General features: G+C 55.8%; 2 protein-coding genes across 5 annotated transcripts in view; one reads left to right on the forward strand and one right to left on the reverse strand.

The window, feature by feature from the left end:
• The first annotated feature begins 255 nt into the window (after window positions 1–255).
• On the forward strand, window positions 256–4971 carry PRRT3 (proline rich transmembrane protein 3). The gene is made up of 3 exons (XM_023218479.2): window positions 256–1330; window positions 1532–1687; window positions 2486–4971. The coding sequence occupies exons 1-3, from the start codon at window positions 313–315 to the stop codon at window positions 4279–4281; spliced, it is 2970 nt and encodes a 989-aa protein (XP_023074247.2). The 5' UTR covers window positions 256–312; the 3' UTR covers window positions 4282–4971.
• A 148-nt stretch (window positions 4972–5119) lies between these two features.
• Window positions 5120–9831, reverse strand: part of CRELD1 (cysteine rich with EGF like domains 1) — a 9965-nt gene continuing 5253 nt past the window's right edge. For all 4 annotated transcript variants that reach the window (XM_023218492.3, XM_023218491.3, XM_023218490.3 and 1 more), the window contains exons 6-11: window positions 9416–9592; window positions 9236–9331; window positions 7585–7668; window positions 7314–7409; window positions 6980–7114; window positions 5120–6133 (exon numbers count right to left, since the gene is read on the reverse strand). In XM_023218492.3, the coding sequence (XP_023074260.1) occupies window positions 5919–6133; window positions 6980–7114; window positions 7314–7409; window positions 7585–7668; window positions 9236–9331; window positions 9416–9592 (803 nt within the window). In that variant the 3' untranslated portion in view covers window positions 5120–5918. The remainder of the gene's footprint in view (window positions 6134–6979; window positions 7115–7313; window positions 7410–7584; window positions 7669–9235; window positions 9332–9415; window positions 9593–9831) is intronic.

Below are 9831 nucleotides of genomic sequence, written 5' to 3' on the forward strand. Positions count from 1 at the left end.
CAGTCCAGTGGATGTTGGAGGACAGATGAACAGCCTGTGGTGGCCAGGGTCTTGGAAGGCCAGGAGAGGAGCTTATGTTCTTTCCTGAGGGAAATGGGGAGCCACTGAAGGTTTTAAAGCAGGCAAGTGCCACATCCAGCAGTTTTAAAAGCAGAGAAGCTGCTGCCTTACATTGTTTTTCTTTCCTGCCAGCTCCTTGAGGAAGGCATGGGGGCCCCCAGCCCTCACATGTCATTCCCCCTGTTTTTTTTTTAGGCTCATCCAGTGGGGACTGGAAGGTGGGGGCTTTAGGCCCAGGCATCGGAGTAGACCATGGCCTCCAGCCCATGGGGCTGTGTATGTGGCTTTCTGCTGTTGTTGCTGCTGCCACTCCTGGGGACTGGCCCTGCCCTGGGGAGGGCCTTTCCCAGGCCACTTGAAAACTCCAAAACCCCTATGATTCCTGGAGCCCACCCTAAGGGCTCTTTGGGCTCAGAGCCCCACTCGTTTGACATCTTCCCGGACAACCTCAGAGCTGAGAGTCACAGGAACTCTGATGTCCGCCACGCCCCTGCTGACGAGATGCCTGAGAAGCCTGTAGCCTCTCCCCTTGGCCCAGCCCTGTACGGGCCCAAAGCAGCCCAAGGGGCTCAGAGAGAACGACCCCCAGTAACTGATGACCTCCAGATGGCTCGAGGACAAAGCTCCCACGGCTGGACAGGACCTCTGGATTCACAAGAGCTCCTGGAGCAAGAAGCAGTGGCTCCGCACCCAGTGGGCCACCCTCATCTCACTTTCATCCCCACAACTCCCAGACTTCAACTCGGGGTAGCCACAGTTCCTTCCTCCCTGCAGCATGGAGGCCAACAGGGACAGCAGCCACCTAGAGATAAGGGTCTGAAGGCCAAAACCAAGAGCAGGGTCGCACCCACTTCTCCCTCAGACTACCAGGGCCCACCCCACACCCTTGTTCCCCACTCAGGTACTGTCAAGAGGCCAGTCCTGGAAGGACGGGGTGGGTTTGAGGAACACTTCCAGGAGGCAGCTCAAGGCCCCCTCTTCACCCAGCAGGATCCAGCAGCCTCTGATGTTGGCTCAGTACCCCCAGTTGAGGTGGTGTACTCTCAGGAGCCAGGGGCCCAGCCAGACTTGGCATTGGCCAGAAGCCTTCCTCCTACTGAGGAGCTGCCGGTTGAGACCCCCAAGAGGGCTGGAGCTGAGGTGTCCTGGGAAGTCAGCTCCCCGAGTCCGCTGCCCAAGCAGGTTGACCTCCCTGATGCTAAGGATTCACCAGGACCCCAGCCCATGGATCCGCCTGCCTCAGAGGCTCCTGATGGGCCGTCCAAGCCAGGTTGGTATCAGTGAGCATGCTGAGTGATGTTCTGGGACAGCTGGATGCCTCAATTCTGTTTGACCCTGGGTCCCTCTAGGTCTCATTTTCCTCTCTGTGGCAAATGAAGGTGATTGTGACTCAATCCTGAGGGATTAGGAGCACCATAGGAGGGTCAGGTAACTGCTTAGTTATAGTCAGATGACTACTTTGTCATTTCAGAGACAGCAGCAATGAATGGAGCAGACCCCATCTCCCCCCAGCGGGTGAGAGGAGCCGTGGAGGCCCCAGGCACCCCCAAGCCCCTCATCCCTGGTCCCTCAGACCCTGGCCCAGCTGCAAACCGAACAGAGAGCCCCATGGGGGCCCTGCAGCCAGGTGAGGGCATGGCTGGGGTGTGGGGAGAGGGAGTGCTCTGTCCAGTAACTGAGAACCTCTGTTGGGGGTGTGTGAGGGGTGGAGGGCAGGGAATGAATGGAGACAATCACCTGCTTAAAGGAGTTGCCCAGGGCCTCCTTCAAACAACCTAGAATAATAAATTCATACTCACTGGGAAATCTGGGAGAAGTCATTTGCCCTTTTGGGGCTAGAATGTTCTAATATGTAACATGGATATGTTTTAGAACAACAACAAAAAAATACAAAAATTAGCTAGATGTGGTTGTGCATGCCTGTAGTCCCAGCTATTCTGGAGGTTGAGGTGGGAGATCACTTGACCTGGAGGTCAAGGCTGCAGTGAGCCCTCATTGCACCACTGCACACCAGCCTGGATGACAGAGTGAGAACCTGTCTCAAAAAAAAAAAAAAAAAAAAAAAAAAAAAAAAAAAACAAAAAAGAAAGAAAGAAATTTCAATGTCCAAGCCACGTTCCAAGAAATTCTTATTCCTTGGCCTCCAGACGATTCTAATATGCAGCCCATGTGTCGAACTGCTGGGGTACTACCTCCCTGATAGTACCCTTAATAAAAACGATAGGTGAAATCCATTTAGCACTTACTGGGTGTTGGGCACCATGCTAAACATTCCATCTTCTTCATAACCCAATGAGGCAGGTGCTGTTATCTCCATTTTGCAGATTTGCTTGGAAAAGTTAAATGACTTGCCAACCACACTAGAGGGTGATGGAAAATCAAAAGCACTTTTCAAAAGGCGATTTTAATATTGTTATCATTGCAGATGACGCCGAGGAGTGGCCGGGGCGCCCCCAAAGCCATCCCCCAGCACCCCCAGTCCAGGCCCCCTCGACGTCACGCCGGGGCCTCATTCGAGTCACCACACAGCGAGCCCTGGGCCAGCCTCCCCCTCCGGAGCCCTCAGCCAGCTCCATGGCTTCAGCCCCAGCCTCCAGCCCCCCAGCCAATGCCACTGCACCCCCGCTACGCTGGGGCCCCCTGCGGCGGGTCCTGAGCTTCTCCTGGGAGCTGCACGTCTACGGGGTGGGGGTGTTCTTTCTGCTGCCCGCGTTGTTGGCGCTGGCTGCGCTGGCAGCCGCCCCAGCAGGGCCCCGGCTGGCATTGGTGGCCGCGGTGCTGGTGCTCGTGGCTTCGGGGCTGCGATCCGCCTACATGCTTACAGACCCTTATGGCTCGCAGGCGCGGCTGGGCGTTCGCGGGGGCTTGGTGCTCTACAACCTGCCCTTCCCCTTGCTGCTCACGGCGCTGGCGGCCCTGACTCTGCTCGGCCTGGGCGCGGGGCTGCCGCCACCGCTGCAAAACCCACTCCTGCTGGGGGCAGTGGCGTTGGTGCATGGTGTGGGGTTGCTCGCGACAGACCTGCTGTCCACATGGTCTGTGCTCAACCTCCTGACGCAAGGCTTGTCGTGCGCCTGGGGCGCGGCCGTGGCTCTAGGCACACTCTGCCTGTGCCGTCGCCGCCTGCTGGACGGCCCACGGGGCTGGGATGCCAGCCCGGGCCCTCGGCTGTTGGCCGTGGCGGGCGCGCTGGGGCTGCTGGCCAGCGGCTTGCAGCTGGCGGCTGCGCTCTGGCTGTACCCGGGCCCAGGTCGCGTGGGCCGCTTCTCGTGGGCCTGGTGGGGTGTCCACTTCTGGCTGCGCCTCCTGGAGCTGACATGGGCGCTCGCCCTGGCGCTGGCCGCGGTGGCTGCCGCGAGACCCAGGCCGCCCACGGAGCACGCTTGCTGGGCTAAGCTGATGCGTCTGGCGTGCCCGGCGCCGTCGGGCAAGAGCGAGGTGCCGGAGCGACCCAATAACTGCTATGCGCGGCCCAGCAGCGTTGGTGCAGGCAGCTTGGACATCAGCAAGAGCCTCATCCGCAACCCGGCGGAGAGTGGGCAGCTGGCCAGGCCCAGTTCAGGCGCCTGGGGCTCGGCTGCGTCGCTGGGTCGCGGACCCCAGGGTGGCCCAGGACTGTCCCGCAACGGTGTGGGACCGGCGCCATCGCTGAGCGAGCTGGATCTGCGGCCGCCATCGCCCATCAACCTGAGCCGTAGCATCGACGCCGCGCTCTTCCGCGAGCACCTGGTGCGAGACAGTGTGTTCAAGCGCTGCGGCCTCCGCGGCGTGGCCTCCCCGCCGCTTGGAGGCGCTCTGCGGCCGCGTCGGGGCAGCCATCCCAAAGCCGAGCTCGACGACGCTGGCTCCTCGCTCCTCCGCGGCCGCTGCAGGTCGCTGAGCGACGTGCGCGTGCGAGGGCCGGTCCCACAACACGTAGTGGAAGAGCCCGACGGGGCAGCCGCGGCGGCTTCTGGCAGCTCCCTGGACAGCTTCTCCAGGGGCTCACTCAAGATCAGTTGGAACCCCTGGCGCCACGGGCTGTCATCAGTGGACAGTCTGCCCCTAGATGAGTTGCCCAGCACAGTACAGCTACTGCCTGCCCCGACCCCAGCCCCTGACTCTACCGCTGCTCGGCCGGGGAACGGCCAGGGAGAGGTCCAGCCGCGCGGCAAGCCTGGGGAGCCGCGCGGCAAGCCTGGGGAATCCCGCAGCGCCTCCAGTGATACCATCGAGCTTTGAGGAGCGGTCCTGACGCAGGGCTAGGACCCTGGCCGATGCCCACATGGCATGGCCGACTGGGACAGTTGAGCCTTTAAAAAATGGGCATCCTAGCCGGGCGCGGTGGCTCACGCCTGTTATCCCAGCACTTTGGGAGGCCAAGGTGGGCGGATCACGAGGTCACGAGTTCGAGACCAGCCTCTTAGTGTCGAACATAGTGAAACCCTCGTCTCTACTAAAAATACAAAAAAAAAAAAAAAAAAAATAGCCAGGTGGCACACGCCTGTAGTCCCAGCTACTTGGGAGGCTGAGGCGGGAGAACTGCTTCAACGGGAAGACGGAGGTTGCAGTGAGCTGAGACCACGCCATTGCACTCCAGCCTGGGTGACAGAGTGAGACTCCGTCTCAAAAAAAAAAAAAAAAAAAAAGAAGACATCCCCAGGCCTCCACCTGACGACAGCCCCCCGGGGGACGGCCAGGTTTGAACTCACCCCACCCCCACGCCCTGTTTTTTGCTTTTAATATTTCTGGTTTTTTTCAGCCGGTATTTTGCACAGAGGCCGTGTCTTATGCGGAATACAGGGTGGGTATGCATGGATTTGGGCATGAAGAACAGGGAGCAGGTGCCCCAGACTCCCCAACATGGAGCGATAAGCCTCGCTTGTCTAGATTGTCCTCTTTGTGCCAAAGAAATAAACCCTTAGGACTTGGCTCATGCTTCCCACTGGCCATGCCAGGATCCTGTATTCATAGGAGGAAGGAGAGACTGGAGGCCCTGCCTCCCAGTCATTCTAAGTCCTGTGTATTGGACAGAGGGGAGGACTTCGAGGAAAAGTTGCTTGAGGCTTGGAGGCCCTGGTCATAATGGCGACCACACTTATTGAACATCTCTTGTGTACTGTCCAGGTCTTCACATTTATCACCTAATTCTCATGTTAAGTCTTGAGTGGAAAGCATTATGAAGCCCATTTGAGGAAAGAGAAGAGTGAAGTTCAGAGGCAAAAGTCATCTGTCCAGGGTCCTTTGCCAAATGACAGCTGGCATAGAACCATCCTAAGGCTGGTTCCTCTACCCTCCTTCTCCTAACAGCACTTCAGGGGCAACCTTCTCCTCTATCTTTTCTCCACTCACCATCAGGGAATCCCTCAATTTCCCAGAATTCTAGGAAATTTCCCTAAGGTGGGGGTGGTGGAACAGGTAGTAAGACTGAAGCCTTTTAACTTTCCAAGACCTTTCTTTATTTCCTGAGATGAATAAATAAATGGCAATGAGGGGTGGGGATGTGGTGAACACAGAAAGAGCTGGCAGCATGCAGCTGGCAGGAGGGGGCTGTGACAGCCCCACCACTGTGAGGACCCCCTCATCCTGAGCAGGGGCCAAAGCTCACTAGCAGCCACCATTAAGGAAAAACTTCTGAAATTCACACATTGTGAAGCCTGCCAGGTGAAGAAGTCATGGTATCCACCTTCAGGGCTACTTTTTACCCTAGGGGCCTTGTCTGCCCAGACCTGGGTACCTGGGCTGCTCTGTAAGGCAGGTAGGGTTGCTTACCCCACTCTCAAAAATAAACCAAGCTGTCCTGAGTGTCCAGCAGGAGGGCAGCCCAAGCTCTGGGGGCAGCGTAGGTGGGAGGAGATCCTACAAAGTGGTGGCCGAGATTATCTGCCCTTGATGAAGCCCTCCAGCACACGGTCACTGCGCTCTGACAACCAGTAGCCAGTCATGGCCGCCACAGCCCCAATGAAAATGGCAGTGAACACCAAGTCGCCCTTAGCAGCCAGTGTGGCCAGGGCACAGATGATGACACCAAAGAACATCTGCTGCAGCACCACCAACTCGTCCTCTGTCATCTCTGAGAAGAAACCCGCCGACTCTGCAGAGGAGCAAGAGATGCAGCCTGGCACTCGTATCCCTGTTCCTGGCAGTTCTTGGAGCCTCCCCAGAACTCCCATGCACCTGATCATCATGGCCACCAGGCCTGCCCAGCAAGCCAGGCACACAACATTTACTGCTCAGAACCACTCTGCAAGAGGCAGTTACCATCCCTGTCTCACTAAATGGGAAAGTGAGGCTCAAAGAGGTAAAGGGGTTGGACTGGCCAAGGCCATGTGGTAGACAGGTTGGGGGCAGAGCACTTATTACATGTATGAGTCTAGTTCCACGGTCAGACTGTCTGGATTGGGATCCCAGCTCTGCAACTTGCTTGCCATATAGCCCTGGGAAAGTAGCTTCATCTCTGCATCTTAGTTTTTACATAGTTAGAATGGGGATGAGAACCCGACCTCCAGCGTCGGGCTGTTTCAGGGGTTAAATAAGTTAAGATGAGGAATGCACCTACAACAGCATCTCATACAGTAATTGCTGGGGAAATGGTCCCTGCCATCATTGTTGTGATTACCCTGCATCTCACCACACCCCCGGCCTAGGACAGCTCTCAGCAGGCCAGGGCAAACACTGGTCCCATTGGATAGATGAGGAAACAGGTTAGGGAGGCAGACTGATTTGATGCCAAGTCTGATTCCCTTTGTACCCTGGAAAGTGTAAGGCTGCTGAGAGCCAACCTGGAGATCAGACGTACAGTCTGGTCTCAGTGCAGCCTCCACAGGGCTGGGTGGCAGTAGGGGTGGGGCAGGACTCAAGCTGCCACTGCTACCTGGGGAAGGGGCTTGCCTGCCCTCTCTCTGAATGAGGACCTCCCCTCTCCCACCCCAGGGCTCACCTGGGATCTGCTCCTTCACACAGATGCCTTCCATCTGCTTGTAGCCCTCGGCACAGATGCAGCGATAACCGCCCTCGGTGTTTTCACACTGCTCATTCTCTCCTGGACACACCTCTGTCTCACACTCATCCACGTCTTGGGGGAAGGGAGGGGTCAGAGTCCTGCTAGGGCCCCCCACCCAGCACCTCGACTCCATCTTGTCCATCTCTCAACACTACCCTCTGCCCTTGCAGAGGCAACATTCCACCCTTCCTTCCCCATATTCCAGCCCCTTCACCATTCATGCTGGGTGAGGCACTCCCAGGTGCCTGTGTCCCATCAGCAGGAGACTCACCGAGACACTTGGAGCCCACCTGCTGGTAGCCAGGGCTACACTTCTTACAGCGACCTGGCCCTGCCCCCATGCAGCCTAGGCAGGCCTTGGCACAGTCTGGAGAGAGGAGAGAGATGAGGGTGAGATGTGCTTCTAGGCCCAGGAGAGCCATGCTCCAGAAGAGAAGGCCTGGGGGTGCTCTGAAGCCTGAGAAGGGGAAGGTTTGGAGGGACAGGTGTGGAGCAGCTCCTCCTCCCCTCCTCACATCCCCACTGCAGAAGCAGACACTGACCTCGGCACTCATAGGAGCCCTCAGTGTTCACGCAGAATTGGTCGGCTCCACAGGTGGCTCCCTCTGTGCCACACTCATCAATGTCTGCAGAGAGGTGAGCAGGGTGAGAATTCTGATCCCTATTTAGTAGGGAAGCTGAGGCCAGAGCCATTGGGGAATGGTCTTGCCTGGGATTAAATGGTATGGCAAGCTGTCTACCAACACAGAAGCAGACGTGCAGCTGGACTTCAGGCTGCCCAGCCAGAGAACACATTTTCCAACCTGTCTTGAAGCTAAGTGTGTCCCTGTGATTGAGTTGTGGCCAACAGGATGTAAAAAGGAGTGCTGAGCTCCACTGTTAGCTTAGTCTTAAAACAATGCTTGGACTCCTCAATGCACTTTCTTTCCCTTCTCCCTTCCTGAGTGCTAGGACATGGGACATGGAGAAGCCAGGACTCAGCTTCCACCATGCAGACAATGCCCAAGGGGATGATTGTGCAGGAAGTTACAGGAATGATCTGGGTACTGGAATGATTGTGACTAGCAGAGCTCCCCTGCCAGCCTGGACTACTCACTTTCGGACTGTAATATGAGGAAAAAAAATAAACCTCTACCCTCAAGATTCTTTTCTTTTTTTTTGATATGGAGTTTCACTCTTGTCACCTACGCTAGAGTGCAATGGTGTGATCTCGGCTCACTGTAACCTCTGCCTCTTGGGTTCAAGCAATTCTCCTGCCTCTGCCTCCTGAGTAGCTGCGATTACAGGCACCTGCCACCACGGCTCGCTAATTTTTGTATTTTTAGTAGAGACTGGCTGGTCAGGTCTTAGTAGAGAATGGCCAGGCTGGTCTTGAACTCCTGATCTCAGGTGATCCACCCCCCCCTTTGGCCTCCCAAAGTACTGAGATTAGAGGCGTGAGTGAGCCACCATGCCCGGCCAACCTGTATATTCTTTAAGCACAGTCTTCTGAGGATTTTTGTTATAACAGCTTAGCCTCTACTCTAGTCTAAGTAAGTGGCTAGGCTGGGACCAGACCAAGTCTTGAACCCAGGTTTCCTGACCCCAAGTTCAGGGTCCTCATTCTCCTGGCCAACCCTTCCTCAATTTTTTGTTTTTTTTGAAATGGAGTTTTGCTCCGTTGCGCAGGCTGGAGTGCAGTGGCACGATCTTGGCTTACTGCAAGCTCCGCCTCCCAGGTTCATGCCATTCTTCTGCCTCAGCCTCCCGAGTAGCTAATTTTTTGTATTTTTAGTAGAGACAGGGTTTCACCGCGTTAGCTAGGATGGTCTCGATCTCCTGACTTCGTGATCTGCCCTCTTTGGCCTCCCAAAGTGCTGGGATTACAGGCGTGAACCACCGTGCCTAGCCCCTTCCTCAATTTTTAAGACTTGGCCAAAGTAGCACCTCCTCCAAGAAGCCTTTCCTGATTCCCCATCACCACTTCCACTGAACTAGATCAGAGGCATCTCTCACTGTACACAGGGACTATACTACACAGTACCTGTGTACTGGACTGTAAGTATCTGGTTACTTTTCTGCTTTCCCAGCCAGGTTGAGATCTCCATGAAGGTAGGGCCTAGGCTAGTTTAGCCCAGGCTTGTGTTGAGAGAATGAAGGACCAAGCCCAGGCCCTTGCCCATCTTCCCCAGACCTAGCTAGAGCCCCACTTACCTACACACTTGAGGTGGTGCAGGGCCCAGCCCTTCTTGCATTGCAAACAGTTTGATTCCTCAGGTCCTGAGCATCGGGCACAGGGGCCAAAACAAGCTGGGTGGAATGGGAGCAGCATGAGGATGGGCAGGCAGGTACCCCATCTGCCCCTGCCCAGTGCCACACCTTTTGGCTACCTACCCGAACATACCAGATGGCTGGCGTTGCGTTCTGCCTCGAAGTAGCCAAGGCCACACTGGCCACAGGCCTCACCCCCGTAGCCGGCTTGGCAGTCACACTGCCCGCTGCCCCCTCGTGTCCCTTCCCCTTCACACTGCCCGTAGCCACCACAGGGCCTCTCTGTGCCCCCAGGACAGGCTGTGGGAAGACACCGAACCAGGTGAGGTCGTCTATACAACCTTGATATACAAGAGAATATTTTCTGCTCTGCATATCAGTAACATTTTTGGAGAAGAAAATTAATTTTAGTGACATAATATTTTGTCATAAAAGTGAAATTTACTTAACCAATTTCCTCTTGTGGAACAATCAGATTTTACAAACCTTTTATTTATTTATTTATTTATTTATTTATTTATTTATTTATTTATTTATTT

This window comes from Piliocolobus tephrosceles, chromosome 2 (assembly GCF_002776525.5).
Source record: "Piliocolobus tephrosceles isolate RC106 chromosome 2, ASM277652v3, whole genome shotgun sequence".
NCBI classification, from domain to species: Eukaryota; Metazoa; Chordata; class Mammalia; order Primates; family Cercopithecidae; genus Piliocolobus; species Piliocolobus tephrosceles.